We start from the raw sequence: 27,834 nt of genomic DNA on the forward strand, positions 1-27,834 counted from the left end.
CCCGCATTGGGTTTTTCTGGGGACATTGGTCCAAAAACAACGGTGTCATTTGTGTGCTTGTTTTATTTCCTTCAGTTGATGATCTGTAATGTGTTGAGCATGTACTTGTATTTATTTCCAGTATTTACATGGTAAATAACTTGTTAATTAATTAGAACAAGTAGGTAGAAATAAATCAGAAAGTACATGAAGGGTTTCTAATGGGTTAGACTTAGAAATTCCAACATTTGCCATGTCATCATGCCCTTGTGTTAGATCTCTAACGTCTTGATAGACCTGGAAGATTCAAGACATGGGTTTTGTTCCTCTTTTCTTGTCGGCCATTTTTGATGTAATGCATTTCCAAAACTGCTCAACAATGCCCCTATTTTGCCACTTGGAAACTTGTAGTACCTGTTGACAAATTATAACTTAAAAATTCCTTCACTAATTGGAAAAGTTCGAAGTGGCATATCATCCTCTCATCAAACTAAACAAATAAGGACCAAGGTCACTTTTTGACATCCGGGACCCGTTGCATTAGGAAACATGAACTTCCTTAAGAATGTGAAAGTTAACTTTGTGAGATTTCCATGTATGAGAATGATTTGAGGGATACTACACCAGGGCCAAGACCACATATAAAGTTATAAACTCAATAGACACATAACCATGCAGTAAGACATAGGGGCACCCTGATGTAGGATGGATTGACCCATAAACTAGCGATCACCCCTACAAAAGTAGGTTCCTCTAAAACCATGAGTTCTCAAGTAATTCAATCCAAAGCCCTCCAATCCTATCCGGGACAAAAGGAACTGGGGGTGAACCGACCAAACACAAGGTTAAGGACACCTAATATAGGGCCACACATGGTTGTTACAAGGCTTTAACTTGTGACCTTTGGCTTGCATTGGTGTGAAATGTTCTGCAAAAATGTGTACCCTTTGTTAACATGAGGGGTAATAGGCTTGACATCATGATTTGTGCAGGGGGATGAGATTCTGATGTCCTTTGTGTTATTTCAGAACCTTGGTATTGACAAAGGAATGGATGGGTCTATAGAAAACTGAAAGCTGCCATTACAAACCTATATGGAGAGGGAGGAGTCACACATATGTGGAGTGGGAGGGGAGGCTTCTTGGGACCATGGGATGGCCTAGATTTGAATTCCCTCAATAGGATCCTCCGTGAAGTCAATCATTTTCTCCTCCATTGCATTGAAGAAGGTAATTACATTAGAATCCAAATTTTAGACTGGAGTACGTGGAGTAGCTGCAGAGCCTGTGAGTAGTACAGGGTTACAAACCCTAGGCCTGAATGCCTACAGAAACCCTACCCTTCCTTGCCATCACCCGCTACCCACTCACCCAATGCCCTAAATTCATCCATAGGCCATTCCATAGCTGTCAACTCACTCACATGGTCTGCATTTTAGAAATAAAGCCATTATATATTTTAAACGAGTAATATCTAATTTCAGTTGACAATTACCCTTGTTCCCTCTGAAAGAATATTTGATCTTATTCATGTCAATGCAATATATTCATGCTTAAAGAGAGATTATGGAACCTTTTTCCCATGCTTTGTGACTGAGATGACTAGAGCTTGCTCCAAACTGAAGCTGTTGTAAGAGATTACCATGTCCTCCACGAGGCATGTTTTCAATGGGAATTACTGTTATAGTGCTCGTCTTTGTTTCTCAAAGAGTTCTGTAGAAAATGCTCTAAAAAGAAATTATTTTAGATAATCTCACTGGAAAATTTGTATTTACTTTAAAAGAAGCATTGCCAATCAAAGAATGGTCAATATTAGTTAATTCTCAGAATCTCACTATATTATACTTTTTTGTTTTCTTTTTTTTGTTCATGCTTCACTTAACCTTTGGATTATCAATTATAAACGTATGATTCCAAATATGCATGATTCTAAATTTTGAATTTTCTAGTTCATTTATTAGAAAGAAAATGCAATTCTTTTTAACATAATTAACATAACAAAAAAGTATTTTTTTTGCCAACTGTGGTTTTTCAATCTTTTCTGTTCTGTTTGTCAATTCAGAGTGCAGGGTAGAGAAATAATCTAATGCCTGTTTTCATGCAGTTGTCTGTACGTGAGGCCCCACCTGATTGTCAACATCCAGATTCCTTGGAGAAGAGGAAGGTGCCACAATATACTTGTATCAAGCGCAGTATCCTAATAAAAACTAGTGATTATGAACTTTCCTGTTTCATACTAAAATAACCCAAGATTAAACAGCTCACTGTTTGTATATTAGTGAATGTAAACCCTTGTTGATTTGCATACATGTTCTTTGGATGGAGCCAGGATCTTGAGGCATCATTATAATTTGTGACAAAACTGTCATTCATTCTATGTCCAGTCACTTTTCTTGATTATTTGGACATTTTCTACTGTACTTATTTTTCATTAGTGTTAAACTGATGGGTAATGGAAGCTATGTTTGTCCTGGACTACGTGAAGATGTATATTTGACCAAGGAAAAGCGTGTAGAAGATGATGCTGCAGAGTGCTCTTGTAGGCTATCTTCCTCTGGTTTGGAAGGAGTCTGTTATGAAAATTGTCATTGCAGGTAAGATATTCCTTAGATTGACTTTTATGCCATATATCTTTCAATTATAGAATTTGATAAATACTAATGTCAATGTATGTAATGTTGGAGATACGTTGGCTAATCTTTACTTGTGTCATAAATTATAATCATTAATGGGCACCCTTGTGGTCTTGATGAGTTACAATGATACACCTTGTGTAATTGGCTTATTATGTTAGTGAGGGTCCATACTAAGATTCCCTAACTCATATATATATGTGAGGCTAAGCATCATTTGTGCACAAGCAAGTTGAGAACTATATCATTCATTGATATTATCTGAAGGAGTACCTAATTGTGCCCATACGCATCTTGTGTGCTTGGGTTATATTTCTTATGATATGTTTATTAGTAAGTGTAATGGGTTTTATATTAATCACACATTAAATTTGTGTTCTATCATTTATAAGATGGTGTTAGAGCCTTGGAGTTGAAAATGGGTCTAGAGAATTTGATGGAATTATTTTGCCTAATATATCTTAGATTGTTGCACAACTTCTGGTTTGAGAACTTTTCAATGGGGCTCATAATAAAGGTCCTGTTACCATGAGAACATGTTTGGGAGCTTGAGTGCTAGAATTAGATGGGCTCTTCCACATCTCTTGATGTATTTTCCATTAAAAATACTTTTGAGGCATGCTCACTCCTTGTAGGCAAAGTTGTATATTTGGAGCTGATTTCATCCTCAAGAAGGCACCTCACATTATATGAGGCATGTTCTACATATTTGGAGGCATGGCATGGTTCATCAGCATTTCTTACATGGCATTAATGTGGAACACTCTGCACAAGAGGATGACACATGACATACAAACCTCATCTCCAAGATTAAACACACGTGTAATTGAGATGCCCATCAACTAGGGGTTATTATGGTACACCTATGATTCAAAGAGCTACTTTGAGGAATCCACCCCACATCCGAGCTCATATGTTGCACATACATCTATGAGGTCCATGTTTAGGGAATAGTCAAGCCTTTGTGGAAGTCAAATTGCACTATTTGAGCAACGTCTTGTATGGAAAGGTCTAGAATTGCATGTGTCAAGAAAAAAGGATTATTTGCTGGAGTGCTTAGCTTTAGGAGATGACAAGTAGCACCTTTGATCTCTTCAAGGCATGAAATGATGGCTTAGGATTGGATCACCTTGATTTTATGGTATTTTAGATTATTCTATTATTATTTTATTTTATATAGAGTCGTACAAAGAGCCTATACAAAGATCCCTCACTTTCATTTGTAACTAATGAGTTCTGTTGTTGCACAGATTGTCACGACAACGCTCAGACCGGGGGCTGTCACCCTGATCCCCGATCTCTCCGTTTAAGCCTGTCTCCCGCGGCTAAGGGGGGTAGACCCTATGGGATGATGAAGACCAACTGTGGACCAGTTGGGTTGGGAGACACGAGAGAAAACAAGCACTTATTTGATTTTATTAAGTTAATAGACCAGTGCCTTATAGAGTTAATGGCTGAATGATTATCTATCAAATGCTGCGGAAAGATGAACTCATTAACAATCATTTACCATCAGATAACTCAAGTAATGCAAGATATTCGATAAACGCACAATGCTTTAATAGTGATCCAGCGATTAAAACTCAATAACGATATTCCAACAATTAAAATTTCCAAAGATAAATGCTTTAAACAACCATGTAATTTCAAATGCTAACCAGATATCACATTCATGATCATTTAAGCATGTTTAAAAAAAATGATAAATATTAATTCCCACATCAAAATTTTAGCCTCAGCAGAAGAGATAAAGAGTAACAGATTCCTGAGCTAAGACTCAAACTGGCAAAATATTTCCAAAATATTTTTATATTTTCAGACAAAAAATTAAGACTAAATGAAACTTAAAAATCTAAATCTACACTTTAAAAGAAAGGAAACTCCCTTTTTATAATTTTATAATTTTTTACAAATTTTTATTGTTATATATTTAAAAGAAAAACTTGAAACTTAAATCTAAACTAAAACTGAAAATTTAGTTCCTAAAAAAATTAAACAAAAATAGAACCAAAACCCTAACTAAAGGGGCTTTTTATATTTTATACTTTTTATAATTTTTATGATTTTAAAATTTTAAAATTTTAATGTTTTTTTAAAACTTTAAACTTAAAACTAGAACATGAAAAAGGAAATCCTATCTAATCTAATCTAACATTAAAACTATAAGAAATCAAATCTAAATATAAAGCTAACTATGCTAACTAAAGCCTAAAGAATTTTAAATAAAGTCAAAATCGAATACAGCTAAAATAAAAATAAAATGAGAATTGTGAAGCATAAAGTGCTGAAACGAAATCCTAAAAAAAAAATTAACCAGCGCTTGCGAAGAAAACCTTGAATCGTATTGAAACTAAAAAAAAATTACCTGACACCCACGAGAAACCCCTGATCCTTACCCCGTCGTGAAGCTTCAACGATTTATGCGTTGATCAGGTGCAGGCCCACGGAGATTTGATGTAGGTGATGCGTGGCTTAGAGTGAAAATGTTAAACACGCACGAACCTGGAGCAGCGGACGGACGCCTTCAAAAAGAATAAAATCGACTTTTGCTTTGCCTGTTGTTTGCAGGTATGGTGATGTTTGACAACTGCAGATGACCGTGAGAGAGTTTTGATAGGTAGGAGGAGCAGGTTTTCAGCGTGGAGGTAATGAATTCGTGGGGCAGAGGTGCAAGATGGCAACACGCAGGTAAGAAATGATAAATGTGCAAGTAAAGAAATGAGCGCAGAGAGACAGGCGTTTGCAGATTTGCGTGATGATTGCTTGGACACAGAGATTACAGTGCTTTTCTTGCAGATCAATGGATGCTGGAATTGCAACGATGGAGCCTTGGTAATGATAAGTTGGAGTGAAACGCAGAGGTAAGAGAATGAAACGTGTGGACGATGGACAGGCAGAAAGCGTGAGGATTTGTTGATCTGGACAGCAGTGCTGATGAAGAAGATGCGTTTGAGAAAGTTGGCTTGAAGCAGTGTCGAAGTTTTGACAGATATGATGGCAGCAGGACGTTGATGAAGAAGGAACAATCCTGAAACTATCTCAAAGCTTGTACCTGCAAGCTGCAATGACAAAGAATCGAAAACCCAAAATAATATGTGTAAGAAACGAAACTAAAAACCCTAAACCCAATAAAAATTTACAGTATTTACAATTTATTGACTCCACAAAAGCCAGATTTGTCAGTAATTCACATAATATTTTCAGAATATCAGCTTTACTTCAGAAAATACTTCAGAAATCTCTCATGCAAATCAGAAAACAAACTTAAATAATAAACCTAGGATCGAAACTGGCTAGGCTCTGCAAGAAAATGCTTGCGGGAGTTGGCTGGTTCAGCCGAGAACTTCCCCAAACGCCCACTGATCCTCTTTAATAAGGGTTTCCTGCACAGCTCACTTCAACCATCAATAAAGAGAGAAAAAATAGTACTAGATCTCAGATGCAACGAAGATACCTGCCATTACTTCAGAAATTCTAATACCATTCAAACCCTAGAAAGTGAACAAGATACCTATGTTCAACAATACTCTACAATAAGCTGTTACTAATGGCTGAAAATTAAAATATGCAGAAAATAAAATAGCTCACAACACTTTCAGAGAGTAACACCAGCGAGATTTCAACCCCAAAGTCTTTCTTTATTAGCACCAGAAAAAGTTTACAAGAGAGCTTCTTCAGCACAAGACTCAAAGATTCAATGATCTCAAATGACCCCTAGCACCTTATTTAAAGGAAAAATTCCCAACAACTAAGTTCGAGTGATCCACGTCAAAATGATCTCGACCGTCGATGAGGATCAAGATATCTCTTAATCTCATCCGTCGAATTTTTAATGTATTAAAAAATTGAAATTCTGCATTTATTTACTCAAAATATTATTATTTTATTATTTCTAAGTTTTTTATTATTTTATTAATTATTATTATTATTATTATTTTTTTTTTATTTTTGTTTTTTTTTTATTTATTTATTTATTTATTTTTTTTTTTTTTAATTTATAATTTATTTTTAAATGGATCCTCGAACTTAGCCTTTGGAAAAATCACCTAGGACCTAGGACTTAGGACTTATGAGGGGATTAAAACATTTCTTAACCCTCAAGACACTTTACATCATGACTTTTACAACTTTACATCCCAAGGGGGAAAACCCATTTGACATAGACCCTCATAAACCACCCAGTTCTGCGACACAACTATAATCTAGCAGATTAACACACTAGGATTCCTCTAAGATTCTAATGACAAAATTCATTCCGGCTTTGGGGTTAGGTTGAAGGAAAACTCTGCCGATCATGGATCGGTGAGACGAAAAACCTTCCGGAACGTAGATTATCACTAGAAAATTAGGTCCACCTAGGCAATTTACATACATGACTCATATCTGCTAAGATTATTTACAATTCACACATGCAGACTGGGTTTACAACATAGTATGATCAAGTCGACGATGACTGTCGAATGGCACGGACATGTCGATCAAGCGCTATCCCTTTTTGCGAAGAAAAGGGGGTGTACTGCTATGGGTAGTTGACACGTAGTGGTCAACATCTGGCTCTACTTGGGGACACGTTGCTGCACTGTAGGAATGTGAGAATCCAGAATCTGCATCCACGCAACACACAACAAAACATAAGTAGCGTCCATTCAAACATCATCATACAACATTTAAGCACAGGAAAGATATAAGCTCTTCATTTATTAACTATCTAGTAACATGAAAAGTAAATCTAATCCTAAAACAGAAATAAAATGCTGAAATAACAAGGAGTAGGGTTAGAAATACAATACAAAGGATGCCCTATGGCATCAAATATCATCTTTGAAGAACAGCTTGAGCATTTGGCCATTTGCAGGTAGATCAAGTGGTTCGCCATCCAATCTGCTCAAGTGGAATGAGTTTGGTCCAGCTACGTCTCGAATGATGTACGGTCCCAGCCACAAACTGTCAAATTTCTTATGTTTTCCTGGTTTTTCATTCTTGCGGTCCCAAAGTAGTACCATATCTCCCACCTGTAAAGATCTAGATCGAGAGAAATTATCAAAGCTTTTCTTAATGTTAGATTGATTTTTACATATAGCATCAAAAGCTGTTCTACGAGCTTCATCTAACTCCACAATCTGATCTATTCTATTCTGAACAACATCTTTATTAGTAGAGAAGTTCTGTAGGAGCTGATAAGCTGGTAATTTTAGGTGCACAGGTAAGGTTACATCCAAGCCATAAACTAATTCAAAGGGAGATTTACCAGTAGCTTTCTTCTTAGTGATTCTATCTGCCCATAAAGCATACTTGATTTTGCTGTCCCATGATCTCTTATTATCTCCTACTATTTTCTTGATAATGGTTATGAGATTCTTGTTACTTGATTCAGCCAGACCATTACCCTGAGGATAGTAATTTGACGAATGAGATAAGACAATGCCATATTTGAAACAAAAAGATGAAAACTTTGAGGAACTAAAAGCTTTAGCATTGTCAGTAGTGATCTTAGCAGGGACACCAAATCTAGTAATGATATTATTTTCAATGAAATCCATAATAACCTTTTCAGTGGCATTCTTAGCAAGAATGGCTTCAACCCATTTAGTGAAATAATCCGTAGCAGTCAAAATCCATGAGTAGCCATTGCTAGAATTTTCATGGAACTTCCCTATGAAGTCCAGACCCCAATGCTGAAAAGGTGCCTCTACAATGACAGGTTGTAGGGGCAGGGCAGCAAGCTTCTGTTTCCCAGTGAATAGTTGACAGGCTTGACAAGCTCTAACAAACTTGTGCACATCAGAAAAAATTGAAGGCCAATAATAACCAGCTCTCAGGATTTTGTGGGCGGTAGTTCTAGCAGCATAATGACCACCACAAAATCCTGAATGAAACTCAGAGATTAATTTCTTGGACTCAACGTCATCAACACACCTAAGCACTATGCCCTCAGGATTTCTCCATCCAAGGCCATCCTTCATAAGGCAATACTTAGTGGCTTTTAGTCTAAGAGCCCTTCTCTTATGAGCAACTAAATGGTTAGGACATGCAAGATTCATCAAGTAATAAACTATGTCCTTGTACCACTCATGCTCTCCTAATTTTTGCAACTCAGGCGAAGATAGATTGCTAAGACAAAATAAACCAAGAGTCTTTTCGTTACCTTCAGTTAACATTTGAGCCAAACCTTGGCCTTTGACTAGCTTGGTGGGTCTGATTTCTAAATCATATTCTTGTATTTTAGTAACCCACCTAGCACGAGTCCCTAAGCAATCGGTTTGAGTTAATATATCTTTAACAGCAGAATGTGGGACGAAAGCAATGATTTTAGAATAACCCACATAAGTTTTGAAGTGCTTAAGAGACTTGACCAAGGCATAAGCCTGCTTTTCCATGGTATTGTACTTCAATTCGGAACTTTGAAGCACTCTACTCATGAAAGCGATAGGCTGCTCGTGACCATCTTTATTCTTTTGTAGCAGGACACCAGCAATGGTATCTTCGGAAGCGAAAGAAAAAATCATGAAATCCTTGGAATAATCAGGACTAACTAAGACAGGAGCTCTAGCAATAGCGCATTTGATTTCTTAAAAGCCTTTTTGCTGTCTTCTTTCCAAACAAATTTTGCATCTTTCTTTAGAAGACTTTGAATAGGCTTAGCTATTTCTGCGTAATTTGGAATAAACTTTCTAATAAAATTTATCTTTCCAAGGAAAGACTGAAGGGATTTAAGATTATGAGGAAGAGGAATCTTTTGGATTGCTTCAATTCTTTCAGGATCAATCTTGATTCCTTCCTTAGTAATGATATGGCCAAGTAATTTCCCTTCTGTTACTCCAAAAACAGACTTAGCTGGATTCAAAGAAATCCCGTATTCTCTACATCTATCGAAAATCTGCCTAAGATGATTTACATGACTGATACCATCCTTAGAAAAAACAGTAAGATCATATTGGTAAATTTCAATAAATTTCCCGGTTAACCCCTTGAAGGCATAATCCATAGCCCTTTGGAATGTAGCTCTAGCGTTGGTTAATCCAAACGGCATTCTGATGTATTCAAAGGTACCCCATGGTGTGGTGAATGTGGTTTTATGACGATCTTCCTTTTTAACCCATACCTGATTGTACCCAGGAAAACCATCTAGCAACGACATCATTCCAGAACCGGTTACTCTTTGCAACAAAGTTTCCATGTTTGCCAAAGGGTAATTATCTTTTTTGCATGCTAGATTAAGGTTTCGAAAATCGACACACAGCCTTATCGTACCGTTCTTTTTCCTAACAATCACCAGATTTGAACACCATGTTGAATGCCTGGTTTGAGCGATAATTCCTGCTGCAAGCATTTTCGCAAGTTCTTTCTGAACTAAAGGGGCCAATTTAGGATTAATTTGCCTAAGTTTATGGCGAAAGGGTTTAGCATTTTCATCTTTTAAGGGGATAGTATGTTCCATGACATCTTCCCTATAGCCCTTTAATTCATCATAAGAAAAAGCTAAAACATCTCAATATTCGCGAAGTAAATTAGTTAACTTTTTTCTTGAGATCCTTAATCTCAAGAACAAGTTTGCTTTCAGTTTCTTGAACTGCTTTTCCTTTAGGTTCTTTTAGTTTCGTAGCATTCCTATCGAAACCTGGGATCTCAGACTTCCCAGATGTTGCCTTGTCCTTTTCAAGCTCTATAGCTAAGGCTTGGCAATCTCTATAATCATTAAGTCTAGCACGCCTTAATTCATAAGATGGCTCAGGACTAAAGGCATCAATGTAAAAATCTTTGAGAGATTTATCTGTAGGTTTATAGTCTTGAGGTAATTCTCTAATAATACCATTAAACCTTTTATTAAATTCTTCAACAGTTTCATTCTCTCTCTTTTTTATTATGCTAATAGCTTTTACGAGGTGTCTTCCTTCTCTCTTATCTCCATATTTTTCTTTAAATGCATTAATGATTGATTCTAAGGAATCAAATGAATTCTGAGGCTTTTCAGTAAACCATTCATGAGCATTGCCCCCCAAGGTTAAAATAAAAAGAGTCATTCTAACATCTTCATGATCGAAATCAGGAGACCTTGCGTACTTAGCCATCCATATGCTAAAATCCCTCAGATGCGAATTTGCACTAATCGCATTATCTCCCTGAAAGCTAGGCAACTTATCTATCCCAACTGATGGAAGAGCATTGGGATACCCTGGAATGTTAGAAAAATTGCAAGGGGCATACATATCCATGATGCTGTGCCTAACTTGACTAGTAAAAAGCAAATGGATATCAGAGAGGGCTTCTTGTCCGAGGTTAACAAGAAGTGTACGAGAAGAGAGTTTGTGTAATCGTACCCTGAGGACCCTTTCAGGATCAGGAGTAGGATTGCACAGACTGCTTGGATGTCTTCTAGTATACACTCTTGAAGATAATATATGAAGTGGAGTCGCCACCTGGACAAGAAGTGAAACACGGAAAAGCTCGAAATGAAAGAACCAAGGACAAAAAAAACTCTATCCTCGGCAACGGCGCCAAAAAATGTTGTCGCACAGATTGTCACGACAACGCTCAGACCGGGGGTTGTCACCCTGATCCCCGATCTCTCCGTTTGAGCCTGTCTCCCGCGGCTAAGGGGGGTAGACCCTATGGGATGATGAATACCAACTGTGGACCAGTTGGGTTGGGAGACACGAGAGAAAGCAAGCACTTATTTGATTTTATTAAGTTAATAGACCAGTGCCTTATAGAGTTAATGGCTGAATGATTATCTATCAAATGCTGCGGAAAGATGAACTCATTAACAATCATTTACCATCAGATAACTCAAGTACTGCAAGATATTCGATAAACGCACAATGCTTTAATAGTGATCTAGCGATTAAAACTCAATAACGATATTCCAGCAATTAAAATTTCGAAAGATAAATGCTTTAAACAACCACGTAATTTCAAATGCTAACCAGATATCACATTCATGATCATTTAAGCATGTTTAAAAAAATGATAAATATCAATTCCCACATCAAAATTTTAGCCTCAGCAGAAGAGATAAAAAGTAACAGATTCCTGAGCTAAGACTCAAACTGGCAAAATATTTCCAAAATATTTTTATATTTTTAGACAAAAAATTAAGACTAAATGAAACTTAAAAATCTAAATCTACACTTTAAAAGAAAGGAAACTCCCTTTTTATAATTTTATAATTTTTTACAATTTTTTATTGTTATATATTTAAAAGAAAAACTTGAAACTTAAATCTAAACTAAAACTGAAAATTTAGTTCTAAAAAACATTAAACAAAAATAGAACCAAAACCCTAACTAAAGGGGCTTTTTATATTTTATATTTTTTATAATTTTTATGATTTTAAAATTTTTATGTTTTTTTAAAACTTTAAACTTAAAACTAGAACATGAAAAATGAAATCCTATCTAATATAATCTAACATTAAAACTATAAGAAATCAAATCTAAATATAAAGCTAACTATGCTAACTAAAGCCTAAAGAATTTTAAATAAATTCAAAATCGAATACAGCTAAAATAAAAATAAAATGAGAATCGTGAAGCATAAAGCGCTGAAACGAAATCCTAAAAAAAAATTAACCAGCGCTTACGAAGAAAACCTTGAATCGTATTGAAACTAAAAAAAATTTACCTGACGCCCACGAGAAACCCCTGATCCTTACCCCATCGTGAAGCTTCAGCGATTTATGCGTTGATCAGGTGCAGGCCCACGGGGATTTGATGCAGGTGATGCGTGGCTTAGAGTGAAAATGTTAAACACGCAGGAATCTGGAGCAGCGGACGGACGCCTTCAAAAAGAATAAAATCGACTTTTGCTTTGCCTGTTGTTTGCAGGTATGGTGATGTTTGACAGCTGCAAATGACCGTGAGAGAGTTTTGATGGGTAGGAGGAGCAGGTTTTCAGCGTGGAGGTAATGAATTCGTGGGGCAGAGGTGCAAGATGGCAGCACGTAGATAAGAAATGATAAATGTGCAAGTAAAGAAATGAGCGTAGAGAGACGGGTGTTTGCAGATTTGCGTGATGATTACTTGGACGCAGAGATTACAATGCTTTGCTTGCAGATCAATGGATGCTGGAACTGCAACGATGGAGCCTTGGTAATGATACGTTGGAGTGAAACGCAGAGGTAAGAGAATGAAACGTGTGGACTATGGACAGGCAGAAAGCATGAGGATTTGTTGATCTGGACAACAGTGCTGATGAAGAAGATGCGTTTGAGAAAGTTGGCTTGAAGCAGTGTCGAAGTTTTGACAGATATGATGGCAGCAGGACGTTGATGAAGAAGGAACAATCCTGAAACTATCTCAAAGCTTGTACCTGCAAGCTGCAATGACAAAGAATCGAAAACCCAAAATAATATGTGCAAGAAACGAAACTAAAAACCCTAAACCCAGTAAAAATTTACAGTATTTACAATTTATTGACTCCACAAAAGCCAGATTTGTCAGTAATTCACATAATATTTTCAGAATATCAGCTTTACTTTAGAAAATACTTCAGAAATCTCTCATGCAAATCAGAAAACAAACTTAAATAATAAACCCAGGATCGAAACTGGCTAGGCTCTGCAAGAAAATTCTTGCGGGAGTTGGCTGGTTCAGTCGAGAACTTCCCCAAACTCCCACTGATCTTCTTTAATAAGGGTTTCCTGCACAACTCACTTCAACCATCAATAAAGAGAGAAAAAATAGTACTAGATCTCAGATGCAACGGAGATACCTGCCATTACTTCAGAAATTCTAATACCATTCAAACCCTAGCAAGTGAACAAGATACCTTTGTTCAACAATACTCTACAATAAGCTGTTACGAATGGCTGAAAATTAAAATATGCAGAAAATAAAATAGTTCACAGCACTTTCAGAGAGTAACACCAGCGAGATTTCAACCCCAAAGTCTTTCTTTATTAGCACCAAAAAAAGTTTACAAGAGAGCTTCTTCAACACAAGACTCAAAGATCCAATGATCTCAAATGACCCCTAGCACCCTATTTAAAGGAAAAATTCCCAACAGCTAAGTTCGAGTGATCCACGTCAAAATGATCTCGACCGTCGATGAGGATCAAGATATCTCTTAATCTCATCCGTCGAATTCTTAATGTATTAAAAAAATGAAATTCTGCATTTATTTACTCAAAATATTATTATTTTATTATTTCTAAGTTTTTTATTATTTTATTTTATTTTTATTATTATTTATTATTTTTATTATTTTTTATTTTATTTTATTTATTTATTTTTTAATTTATAATTTATTTTTAAATGGATCCTCGAACTTAGCCTTTGGAAAAATCACCTAGGACCTAGGACTTAGGACTTATGAGGGGATTAAAACATTTCTTAACCCTCAAGACACTTTACATCATGACTTTTACAACTTTACATCCCAAGGGGGAAAACCCATTTGACATAGACCCTCATAAACCACCCAGTTCTGCGACACAACTATAATCTAGCAGATTAACACACTAGGATTCCTCTAAGATTCTAATGACAAAATTCATTCCGGCTTTGGGGTTAGGTTGAAGGAAAACTCTGCCGATCATGGATTGGTGAGACGGAAAACCTTCCGGAACGTAGATTATCGCTAGAAAATTAGGTCCACCTAGGCAATTTACATACATGACTCATATCTGCTAAGATTATTTACAATTCACACATGCAGACTGGGTTTACAACATAGTATGATCAAGTCGACGATGACTGTCGAATGGCACGGACATGTCGATCAAGCGCTATCCCTTTTTGCGAAGAAAAGGGGGTGTACTGCTATGGGTAGTTGACACGTAGTGGTCAACAAGTTCATTGTGGAGAAATGCCCTAAACACTTATATTTGGGCCTTGTTGGGAATCACGATTGTCGTTAGACCAAAACCCACAGGTGTTAGTCAACGATCGCATCGCTAGAGATAAGGATCCACGAGAGGCGGTTAGTCCATGTCGTGAAACACACGGGGAGCGTTGGTTTATCCAATGTCCAACAATCTCCCCCCCAACGTGAGTTGGGTGTGTATCGAACTCGTGACCTACGCTCTGATACCACTTGTTGGGAATCACGATTACCGTTAGACCAAAACCCGCAAGTGTTAGTCAACGATCGCATCGCGAGAGATACCGATCCATGAGAGGCGGTTAGTCCATGTCGCGAAACACACACGGAGCGTTGGTTTATCCAATGTCCAACAGGCCTTGTTACCCACCAAAATGGGTAACCTCATAGGAGACAACTTTTCTCCTACATTTGACGACTAGTCGGATAGCCAACTAGCTAGCAGCCCTTGACAACCACTATTTGATGATCATATGCCATGTGCCTCTCACCATATGGCATTTACAATTGGATGAAGGTGGGCTACTATTCAAAAGGTATTTTGATCATTTTGCAATCGGGTACTTATACTTGTTTGTTTTGGGCATATAGTATGGATAAAGGAGCGATCTCAATGATTGACCAATCTTGATTGTAAATCTGTTCTCTCACCTTACCAAGGGGGTTAATATTTAGCCCTAGTTCAGTGGGACCTCCCTTGAGGCCTTACGGTTATAGGAGTAGCACTACTTGGAAAACTTGAATTGAGATAGCATGTTTATTGTCCTATATACCATACTTGACACTTTCCATCACACATTACATGCCCCATGTGCCATATCCTCTCTTTGTGTCTAACTTGTCATTGTTTCTTTGGGATATGGCACCCACATGTTCATAACCCTTGAGTAGGGCTAGAAAACTATTGCCTTGGAGGTTGATGCAGCTAAAATAATGAAAAGGCATATCATGGCTACAATGAAAGAAAAGAAGAAAATCAAAATGCAAAAGATGGCCAGGGACATAAATTAGCAAGTGGGCAAAATGTAATGTCCCCTATTTCTTGAGCTTGGAGCCATTGTTTCCACTTGCTTAATTGTCTCCTTTAGGCTAGCAAGAAGGAAAAATTATCTAGTACACCCAAAGACATTTATCCAATTTTGATATTATTTTATGTTATTAAATTAAAGGGGTAAATTATGATTAATAAAAAGGGGCAAAAGTATTTTATTAAAAGGGGGGAAAAAGTCGCTTAGAAGAAAAAGCGACTTCATCAATAAAATAATATTAAAAAGAGTTTTAGAAGCTTGGAGAAAACTCAATGAAAAATTATAAAAGGAGGTTGGAACTCATTTACTAATCATTCTATCTTGTGATTTCTCATTTTCATTGAAGGAAGCTCAAGCGAGTTTCTGACTGAGGGCTTTAGGCAAGATCCTCACGCTAGCTTCGGTGGATTTCATTGCCGCCCTAGCTAGTATCTCTCCCATTTTGGTGGACACCTTTGCCACCCTAGTGGTATTTCCATACCTTGTCCAGATTTCATTGCTAATTTGTTGCAGGAGAATTGAAGAAATTTATTGTGTATCTGCAGGAGACTTCTCCCTAAGGGGCCGAGTTGTTTCAGATATCGTCATTAGAACAAATTCCATATTGTGCTTGCAGGAGAGTCATCACTGTTGGGAGCAGAATATTATTTCATTCAAGTGCCAAATTTATTGTACCAAGAGGATGAGGTTCTAGTGCATCAGAAATCAAAATTTATCCTAAATAAGGGGATGAGTTCTATCACTAGTTTCCTTGCCATCTCAGATTGATTTCTTGTAGGAGATGAGGGCCAAATTCTCATTTTGAAGAGGAAAGATTTGGATTAAAATTCAATGCCAAACAAAAGGGTGGATGAGATACATCAGTTCTTGCAGAAGAAATCACTATTTCCTAAGGAGATCAAGTCTAAAATCATAGGGCCAAATTTATTTGAAGACAAGGTCCAATTTTGGCATGGTATCACTAAGCATTTGGCAGAGATATACATATTATTGCTTCAACAATTAGCGCTTAGGGTTTTTCATCAATTGTTTGCTTTAACACTTAAAGCATTGAGGCCGAATCTCTTCTCTAACAAGTTGAGATTCACTGATTATTTGTGAAGGCCGAAATCCCTTTTACTCTGAGTTTGAATTAGCTTGATTGGGTGGCTTAAATTGCATATTGCAATTTGATCTGTGCGTTGTAAAGATTGAACTTTGGTACCTATCCATTCTTGAAGGCATGAGTCTTCAGATCTAGCAAGGGGACGAGTTTTTGGATGAATTTTGTCATTTGTTCAGAGAGGCCGAATCCCGTTTGGCGGTCAAAGAAAGATAGCTGCAAATTAATCCAGAACTAGACTCTCCATTGCATAGAGAAGAAATAATTACTACATCAAAAGAGGTCGACATGACAGGTTCAGATAAGGAAGAGGCAACATTCCAGAGCCTTCTGATAACTGGGTAATTGTGTGATACCTGTAGTAGAATTTATTTTAATATTTGCTGAAGGAATTTCATAAATAACTTATTGAGAATAATAAGTAGGTGAAATAAATCAGTTGCTGCAGTGATAGAATTTCAGTTTAGAAATTTTCATATCCACTTGTAGGACATTTGGGCTACCTACAGGGCAGTCAAGGAGAGGTTCTCTTGTAAGGGCCTCAAGGAGGATGTTTTGAGGTATGTCTGTGAATATAGCGTCTGTTAACAAAATAAGTAGCATACACATCCAGTAAGACTATTGCAACCACTTCCTGTCCCAAAACATAAGTGGGAAAGCATCTCTATGGGATTCACCATGGGATTGCCTTCAGTGCAGGGCAAGGATTGCATATATGTGGTGGTGGATCGATTGACTAAGTATACTCACTTCTTTGCGATCCCCTCTAGGAGTTTAGCATCCTAGGTGGCAGAGTTATTCTTCCATGAGGTGTTCAGGCTACATGGTATACCTAAGACTATAGTTAGTGATAGGTACATTAGATTTATGGGAGGATTTTGGCAGGAGTTATTTCGATTGGTGGGCACAAAAATCAACCCTAATATGATCTATCACCCACAGACGGATGGACAGAGAAAGATAGTAAATAAATGGATCAAGGTGTATTTAAGGAATTATGTATCAGGACAACAGAGAGCGTGGGTGAAGTGGCTACATTTGGTTGGGCACTCTTGTACAGCACTTCGGCCCTCTGCTAGGGCATCTATTTCAGACTTGTTAAGGGTTGAAATTTTGCATTTTGGCTATATCTCAGACCCCGTCCCTCTTAGGAAATTCACTACCTATGGGCAGCGAAGTTTTCTTTTAAGATTTTCTTTTGGTCTGGGCTTTGAGTAGAGCTGTGTTTTAGTCTATTTAGGGTCTGGTTAAGGTTTGTTTAGGTCTGTTCACAGCATAGGCTTTAGGATTGTGTTAATAAATAAAGATCTGTTCTATAGTGAGCAGCAAAGTCAAAAGAGTTTATTTTATCTAGACTGTGATTTAGGATTGTGCATTAGTGACATGACATTATAACTGTGATATGACCTTAAACAGTCAAATGGCCTTTGCACTAAATTCAATACTTAAATATGTAAGCCAGCCATTGATGGTACAAGCAGTCAAAAGATTCTATACGGTGAGAAGAATTAAGACACCCTTGTCAGTTATCTGGTTGTCAATTTATGACATTGAATTTCACTATAAGACAATGGCTGTAATGTCATCATGCATCAGTGAGTAACTTCAAGTATCAAATGCATTAAGCCAATGATTGATTTAGCATCTTGTTGACAAGTCTCTCATTGCAATTCTGAACCAAATTACAGTACCAAATAATCATTATGCCATAACACTTACTTCATGTGATCCTACAACAATAAAAAACAGTGAGACTGTAATGATGATAATGACTTTTGATGACTAGACTTTGTTGATGTATAGACATTCCTGTGACAGTTCTGGTGTAATAGTGAAAACAGTGACATGGCTTGACTTATGCAGTGTGTGCTATCATTTGAAGATGGAAAATCAAGCAAATAATATTGATTGTAAGATCCGTGTTTACAGTATTAGTAAGATAGTGGGAGAGACCTTATAATAGTATTATGTCCTTACATATACAGTGACAGGACAGCAGTCTTATTAAACACAACATTGACACATATTTATGATGATAGTGAGCTTGACTAGGGTCCATTGTTTGAATGTTGCAAATTATATTAACAGTGACTCTAGGGACACTTAGCAGTGGTTCAAATATGTATACTTGACATATAGGCTTGGCAATGAACTAACAGTAATGTGACTTAATTATGTGACTATATTCTGATGTGATGAGACTATATCTCCTTTTGTGTTTGTCACATGTGATGTGACAGTAATGCATGTGTATGATTTAAATTGACTTATAAACCTGATGCCTTACAATGACACCTACAGCCTCATAACAAGCAGAGTTGGACTATAGTGATCCAACATAAGAATTGGCTTGACACTTCAACATGTTGACATAATTTATAGATATATACTTGTTAGTAGCAACATTAGTATAAGAGTTTCCTCAGACTACAATGACATTGACATGGCCTATTGACTTGACACATAGACCTGATACACAGTTGACTTAGCAGTAACATATGGTTGACTGTATCAATAGAACTGGTATGATTGTGAGTTGACACTTTGACTTTGACTTGGATCTATGACTATGATGACCTAGGGATTTGTACTAGAAGTCTTGTAGTGATGACATAATCGTGACCTTACAGGTTAGTGGGTCTTTGAGGGCAATATCATTTCGTTGTACAACTTATTGATGTGATGATGGATAACAGTCTACATCAAGTGATCAGCAGTGAAAAGACATATGCTGGTAGCTCTTTGTGGGCAGAGTTTGTGAGCATTGGTAGCAGGTCATAGGGATGACTTGAGGCACCTTGGTTTATGCCATTGTTTGATAGCAGTGCCGGATGGTGGCAGCAGCATTTGCAGTTTGGTACGGTGAGGCAGTGTGATATGTTGACTGTCTCATGAGCATATGATGCTTATCCTTACATGAGCAATGTGGTACAGTGACCATTGCAGGTTGATTTGTTTGGTACAGCTTGGACAGTGATCAGTTGGATAACATTGTGCAGTGATTAGTAGTTGGACAGTGCAGTGGTTAGATTGAGCAGGGTTGTGCAGGTTGAACAAGATTATACAGTGTGATCAGCAGTGCAGTTGCAGGACTTGACAGGATATTCATTTTGAGCAGAGAAACATTCTCTTATTTACTATCTTCATATATTGATTCAGGGCACAAGGGGATCCAGTCTGAAAATTGTGAAACATGATCTACCGACTCTTTTGGCTGATTGGAGTCACCTTCAGGTTGTGGCTTGAGAACACCTCAGGGTGGCAGGGTGGTGGTAGGGTGTGGCTTGCACAGGGTGTTGTGGCATCCATTCAGTTGTGGATGATAAACTAACAGGGCAGTGAAGCATCCTTTCCAACAGCAACTAGTAAACAGAGTGTTGGGGCACTCATCAGGTTGTGGCCTGATCTATAGGGCGTTGGGGTGTCCTTCTGGTTGCAACAGGATATTAGGGTCTAATAGCATCCTACAGGTTGTAACCTATGAATTAGGGGGTTGACGCCTCCCTTAGTTGTAGCTGAAATCTTGATGTAATCAATTTTCTTTTAATAGGGAGAAGACAATTACTAAAGAAGCGTTTGGTGGTTTTTGACCCGGAGGGGGTTTTCCACCTAAAAATATTTGTGTCCTTTGTTTTATCTTTCTGCATTGTTGTATGGTGTTGTCTATTATTGATTATTATTTATGATCATCTGAAGAAGAACAATAATAATAACTGAAGATTAACTAATGCTCTGAAAAAGATTAAAAAGTGCTAATTGCTAAGAAATACTGATTCACCCCCTCTTAGTATTTCCAACAACATGCCCGAAATAGAGCATCTCAGTCATATCGAGCTCACACTTGGACTCTTTTGCATAGGACTTCTGTTTCTCCAAAATTCCCAACACTTTGTCCAAATACCTGAGGTGATCCTCCCAAGTTTTGTTGTAGACGAGAATGTCATCAAAGAAAACCAACAAATACTTTCGCAATTGTTTGTTGAACACATGGTTCATGCAAGATTGAAATGTTGTGGGTGCATTGGTTAGCCCAAATGGAATAACCAAAAACTCATAGTGCTCATAGTGGCACTTGAAAGCAGTCTTCGAGATATCTTGCTCTTGAACTTGAATCTGATGGTAGCTCGAGTGAAGATATATCTTCGAAAAATACTTTTCCTCCCTTAGTTCATCCATCAGCTCATCAATCCTTGGAATGGGGTACTGATTTTTTATTGTTCTTTTATTAAGTGCTCGGTAATCAATGCACATCCTCAAGGTGCCATCCTTCTTCTTAGCCATCACCACCGAAGAAGCAAAGGGGCTAAAACTAGGACAAATGTGGCCCAATCTCAACAGCTCCTTGATAGCCTTCTCAATTTTGTCCTTATAGACCTTGGGATGATAATAAGGGTTGGTTATAACAGCCTATAACCCCTCTTCCAACTCTATCACATGCTCAAATCCTTTATCTGGAGGTCTACTTGGAGGAATATCAACATATTTTTTTTGATGTTTGTGGAGTAATACCTAAATTTCATCTAGATACTGTCAAGACTGCTTAGACTGCCTTTTGTTAGAAACGTAGCACTCTACTATCCATTCTATGTCTCCATGCTGCATTGCTGCCTCCATACTCTGACATGATACTATCTTGGGTGGATATTGATGCATGGCCCGCAAAACTACCTTCTGACTGTCATGTTCTATGAAATCCATCTCCATCCTCCTCTTATCAGTACTGTATCTCCTGATGGAGTAAAGCCACTAAACACCGAGTACCACATTGGTATCTGGTATGTCCACCACAAAGAAGTCATCTGTTAATGTGTAGTTCCCCATGGTTATTTTTAGTTTGGGGACCCATCTAGTGCACTCCATTTCATGACCACCTGGTATGACCATTGTGAATCCATCAAACTCCTTTGTCGGAATCTCCCTTCGATCCACCAACGTTGCATCTATAAAGTTGTGGGATGCCCCACCGTCAATCAACACTGTCACCTTCTGCCCCAACATGACCCCCCTAACTCTGAATACATGGTACTTGGGAAGTCCTGACATGGATGCAATAACAGGGCCTTTAGCCCCAACCTATGATGACTCCTCACCTACTACTAGATGTCCCTACTCCTGTATTTGTCCCTGCCCTGAATCCTCATCCTCCTCATCACTATCACTGTTTGAGTAGACCTCATTGTAGTGTGCTTTGCCCAACTTGTCCTTTCCTGTACATCTGTGTCTTGGCGCCCAAGGCTCTTGATAACTGAAACAAAGCTTCTTCTTCCTCAACTCCTTTTCGGTCTCCTCATCTAGATTTTATTTCCCAGTATACTCCTTTTGAAAGGGTTCAACCTCTTTACCCTTTTGAGGGAGGGATTGTTTGGGAGGAAATCTGCTCTTAGGAACAACATCATGCATATCTGTAATATTCCTAATTAGCCATGGCTAATTGGAATATTTGATTTTGCCCAATTTTTGCCTTCTATAGTAATTTATAGATAAAAAAAGTAAGGACAGGGGACATAACTCACCTTTAAGAATAAAAAGTCACTTCCTAGTAGCACAACGTTGTGACTTAAGGAGGAGCCAAGGGGGCCAAAGGGGGACGCAGAAATGGGGCCCACACAGACACATGGAGGGACTACGCAGGAGGGAAGAACACATGGTAAGAGGGGAATCACGTAGGAGGAGGTGAGCCTAGGGATTGTGAGAGGCAGAGGCTATAAATAGAGAGGAACCCCCTCATTTTGGGATCATTCAGTTATGTGCATTTTGAGCTAGTCGTTTCGACTTCTGAGCACGCTGGCTGTTTAGCTGGTCTGCAACACTGTTTAGTGCATTGAGTGTCTCCGTTGGGAGATCTCAACCTTAGCCCCGGGGGACTTCGAGTGCCTGCTCGGGCAAGGTATTTCCATCGGTATTTCAGCAGTAGTTTTATCAGCATTTCAGTAGCAGTTTCATCAACGTTTTGAAGGACTACGCAGCACTTGGAGAGGGACGAAGTTCTTTTTGGTTGTAGTGCTGGATTGGGGTTTTGTAGGTGGAGTTATGCTGGGAGATTGAGCAGGGATCCAGCTTTTGTCTCATTGGAGGATTTTTGGCAGGGTTTCAGGCAGTGTTTCAAGCAGAGTTTAGAGGGGTTTTCTTCAGCGGCAGCGCAGGGCATTGAGCAACTACGAAGAACCCCAAGTGGGTGTTTTTCGGGGGTCGGCCATTCCAACAAAGCTTTCTGGGTTTTTCTAGGTTTCTTGAGTAGAGCCCAAATTCAGAGTTTCAGCTTTTTCTGAGGATGGGAGCACCCCCAAATCATCATTTGTTTTCTAGCAGCAGTAGCAGCACAGCAGCAACATCCACGCAAAGAGGCCATTCTTGTCATTCTGAGAGTATTTCTTCACTTGCCTTGTGCAATTCGAGGTGCCATCTGTCTAATCACCTCTTGTACTCATTTTATTTCTTAGTATAATAAAATGGCGTAGCATTTCTCGCTGCATTTCTTGTGTATCTGCTTATATTTCCGGTTTACATTATTATATGTTGTTCCACTGTTATTTTATCACTTCTGGGTTATTATATCATTTGCACATATTTGGTTGGAATTTTTGCTAGGGTTTGAGGAATATTCTAGGTTAGGAATATTACAATATCTTTGGTTCTACTAATTGCATTTTGTTGAGTGGCGGGTTGATAACCCTTAACCCAACCACATAGAGGCTCAAATAGCCCCTCAACAAATAAGATCACTAGTCATGCCTCAGATATGTCAATGACCATAACTTCCAACCTCTAAAACTCTGAGATATGCCTTCGGACTGCCAATTTACTTGAGTTGTGCCAACTCTCTAAAATGAATCTCTGGATTATTCCTATCAAAGCACTCTATGAGTCTCTAAGTAAACTTGGAATATGAATTTATGTTGGCATGACCGAAGGTCAGTAATCCATGGTACCACCACTCCTGGGCCTCTCCATTCAAATGTAATGTAGCCATCTTAATGGCATCAACCTCTGTCATCTTGTAATATTCCTAATTAGCCATGGCTAATTGGAATATTCGATTTTGCTCAATTTTGCCTTCTATAGTTATTTATAAATAAAAAGGTGAGGAAAGGGGGGACATAACTCACCTTTAGAATAAAGTCACTCCCTAGTAGCACAACGTTGTGACTTAAAGGGGAGCCAAGGGGGCCAAAGGACCACGCAGAGATGGGGCCCACGCAGACACTTGGAGGGACTGCACAGATGGAAAGGAACACGTGGCAAGAGAGGGACTATGTTGGAGGAGGTGGGCCTTGGGATTGAGAGAGGCCAACGCTATAAAGGAGAGAGGAGCCTCCTCATTTTGTCATTCGATTATGTGCATTTGAGCTAGTCACTTCGACTTGGAGCACGCTGGCTGTTTACCCTGTCTGCAGGACTGTTTAGTGCATTGAGTGTCTCCATTCGGAGATCTCACCCTTAGCCCCGAGGGGGCTTCGAGTGCCTACTCGGAAAGGTAGTTTCCAACAGTCTTTTGCAGTAGGATTGATCTTTGGCATTGTGGAGGAGCTGAGCATTTGAGGACTGTGCAGTCTTGAGAGAGAGGGACGTAGTTCTTTTGGTTGGAGTTTGCTTGGGTTTGAGGGATATCCTAGAAACAGGATATTACAGTGATATTAGAGCATAGATCTGGCTCAGCCTCTGGAGCTAGCAATCTATGACACCGGGGGAAAAACCCTACATCTGTTACAGAGGTAGGAGATACAGAGACACTGGGTGTAGGTTGGAGAACACCTACGGAGAGGGAGACTGTGTTCTAGTAGCGGAAGCATAGGAGGAGCTTTTGGGGACACAAAGCAGGAGGATCCGATGGTAGATGAGGACGGGAAGAGATTTGTGGACATGCTCCTCAAATCAGTGCAAGATCTATCGAGGTAGATTGAGGTGATGGGGCAAAGATTCACAGCAGTGGAGGCTAGACAGCATGAGAACCCGCGGGATTTTCAGGTTGGTGAGGGATCGAGTACATCCCACCATTTTCCAGAGCAGGGTGCCACTTAGCGTGGTACTACTCAGCAAATGGCCTCACATGCCCCTACACGCTCTACCATGCCCACTTTTCTAGGAGCAAACACGGGGGCTAGAGCCCAGTAGGAGGCAGAGCCCGGTCACATGGGTGATTATTTTGCAAAGTACCAGGCCTATGGGTAGGAGTTCAGGGACGCTCTCTCATTCAGAGACTTTGTTCAGCTCCAGAGGGATAGTAGACCCTTCGACCATCATAGAGGACACTGGCATTATCACGATGGAGACACCCACCGCACAGCTAGTAGATTCCACTTGCCTACGTTTGATGGTTCATCAAACAGTTCGGCAAGGTCTTGGGTGGAGAAGCTGGACATCTATTTCCAGCTTAACCAGATGTCGGAGGCAGAGGCCATCAAGGTGGCGACATTACATTTGGATGGTGAGGCCCAGGATTGGTGGTTCCATGGGATGGTTACACTCGAACATTCTACAGTGATGACATATGCTGAGTTTACCAGGAGATTGATGGAGAGGTTTGACCAGAGGGATCCGGAACAACACTTTGTTGAGCTGACAAGGCTCAAGCAGACAGGGAGCCCAGAGACCTACATTGCAGACTTCTTGAGGATTTCAGTGATGGTGCCAGATCTATCCACAACACGGAGGATCTACATGTTTGTTGAGGGGTTAGCAGAGCCACTTCGGGGTCTAGTCAGGTCCACTAGACCAGTCACACTCCAGGATGCTATTAGTAGGACCCGGGACTTATAGGATGCCTTACCCAGGACCCAGACACCTTACCCCCAGACATGAGGATTCTGCCTCCGAAAGGAAATCTAGGACGAGCACAGATTGATGATGACGCCAGGAGGGAGTTGAAGAAGAAGCAGTTGTGCTTTACCTGTCAGGAGCCGTGGGCACCAGGACATAGATGTGCTGCTGGCAAAGCACACTTTATTGAGGTCTTCTCCGAGAGCAGTAGGGAAGAGGATGAGGAGGATGATGTGGAGGCAGGAGATAGTGATGTCGTGCAGGGTCCGTCGCCGCCTCCACCACCAGCAGCAGGTGGTGCAGCTTTTGCAGCTACCGGAGGAGCCCTTGCAACATTGCGAGGAGTTCCCAAGTATTTGACGCTGCGCGTACGGGGGATAGTACGTGGCCAACAAGTATCAGTTTTGGTTGACAGTAGGGCAACCCACAACTTCATCAATGCACAGATGGTTGAGCGGAGAGGTATACAGACGAAGAGCTTCGATGGATTTTCAGTTTTGGTCCCAGGAGATCAAACCATGGTGTGTGCTCGTTATGTCCCATAGTTATCAGTGACAATGGGCACCTACACACTGACTGACCACTTTTCCGTGGTCAATATTCTGGACACCAACATAGTACTGGGTGTTCAGTGGCTTATCACTCTAGGGAAGGTCACGACAGATTGGAAGGCCCTAGAGATGGAGTGGGATGATGAGAAGACAGGGAGGCATGAGAAGATACGGGGACAACACACATATCCGCCTCAGACTGTTTCGGCTCATTGGATGGAGGCAGTCTTCCGGAAGGGAGACATAGAGTGGGCAGTAGAGTTGCATGCATCAGAGACAGGGACTACAGGGCAGACAGTGCACCTGGAGATACAGTCCATCCTTGACCGGTATGCCATAGTATTTGGGGAGATTCCGCTGGGACAGCCATCGGACCGGGGGTTTGAGCACACCATTGAGCTTGAGCAGGGCATACAGGCAGTGATTACTACCCCCTATAGGCATCCCAAGGCCTATCGCGATGAGATTGAGCGGGCATTCAGGATTTGCTGGCTCTTGGGAACATTCGACCGAGCACGAGTCCTTTTTCTTCTTCCGTGGTGTTGGTGAAGAAGAAGGATGGCACACTGAGGATGTGCATTGACTACAGGGCCCTGAACAAGAAGACATTGAAGAACAGGTACCCCATACCCAGGATCGAGGAGTTGATGGATGAGTTGAGAGGAGCACGGTTCTTCTCAAAGATTGATTTGAGATCTGGGTACCATCAGATTCGTGTGAGGGAGCAGGACATTCCCAAGACCGCCTTTAGGTGTCACTATGGGCACTTTGAGTTTTTGGTGATGCCCTTCGGGCTAACCAACGCCCTAGCTACATTTTAGTCTTGCATGAATCACATCTTATGCAGTCACTTAAGGAAGTTTGTGTTGGTGTTCTTTGATGATATCCTCATTTACAGCAGGACTTGGGAGGAGCATCTCCAGCACATTGAGACAATATTGCGCATCTTGGAGGAACAACAGTTCTATGCCAAACTCTCCAAGTGTGAGTTTGGATTGACAGAGATGTTATACTTGGGACACATCATAGGGGTGGACGGAGTGAGGGTCCATGAGGAGAAGATTAGGGCCATCAGAGATTGGTCAGAGCCGAGAAACGTGACAGAACTTCGAGGATTCATTGGCATTTGTACTTACTACCGGAAGTTCGTCAAGAGTTTCTCACAGCTTGCTGCACCCCTAACAGATCTGACGAGAAAGGGGGCATTCAGTTGGTCGGATACAGCACAGTGAGCCTTTGACAGGCTCAAGGAGGTTATCAGCAGCTTCCTAGTGCTTGCATCGCCGGATTTTACGCAGCCATTTGTTTTGGAGTGTGATGCGGCGGGAGAGGGGATCGGTGTAGTGTTGATGTAGGGAGGTCACCCTATAGCCTTTGAGCGCCGGAAGCTCCTTCCGCACGAGAGGTTGTATTCTATATACGACAAGGAGATGCTGGCCATCATGCATGCATTGGCCAAGTACTAGCAGTATTTAGTGGGTAATAGGTTCAGGGTGAGGATTGATCACAACAGCCTCAAGTTCTTTTTGGAGCAGAAGCAACTACAGGAGAGGCAGCAGTTGTGGATCAGTAAGATCCAAGCATATGACTTTGACATTGGGTATGTCAAGGGTAAGAACAACGTGGTAGCATATGCCCTTTCACGTAGAGCAGCCTCGTTTTCTCTTATGAGCTTGGACGCAGACTGGAGGGCTCGACTCTTAGTAGAGTACTCCAAGGACAGATTTGCATGTGAGATTTTGGATGGGCAGGTGGCGGATGACAAGTACAGGGTGGTCGATGAGACCATCTACTACAGGGACTGGATATTCTTGACTAAGAGATCTCAGCTCAAGAAGAAGATACTTCAGGCGTCACATGATTCACCATTGGCAGGCCATCAGGGGTTTACCAAAACCTACAGGGCCATTAGAGAGAGGTTCTCATGGAAGGGCCTCAAGGAGGACGTACTCCAGCATGTTTGGG

The 27,834-nt window shown here is 39.8% G+C and overlaps 1 protein-coding gene across 3 annotated transcripts in view; it reads left to right on the top strand.

Annotated features, from left to right (window-relative positions):
- The window catches only part of LOC149238482 (histone-lysine N-methyltransferase ASHH3-like), a 482,839-nt gene that overhangs the window by 178,653 nt on the left and 276,352 nt on the right, over nt 1-27,834 (top strand). For all 3 annotated transcript variants that reach the window (XM_089373045.1, XM_089373046.1, XM_089373047.1), the window contains exons 3-4: nt 2,083-2,170; nt 2,464-2,572. In XM_089373045.1, the coding sequence (XP_089229171.1) occupies nt 2,083-2,170; nt 2,464-2,572 (197 nt within the window). The remainder of the gene's footprint in view (nt 1-2,082; nt 2,171-2,463; nt 2,573-27,834) is intronic.

Source organism: Pinus tabuliformis, chromosome 8, assembly GCF_031772625.1.
Source record: "Pinus tabuliformis cultivar Carrire ecotype Pingquan chromosome 8, CPIR1, whole genome shotgun sequence".
NCBI lineage: Eukaryota > Viridiplantae > Streptophyta > Pinopsida > Pinales > Pinaceae > Pinus > Pinus tabuliformis.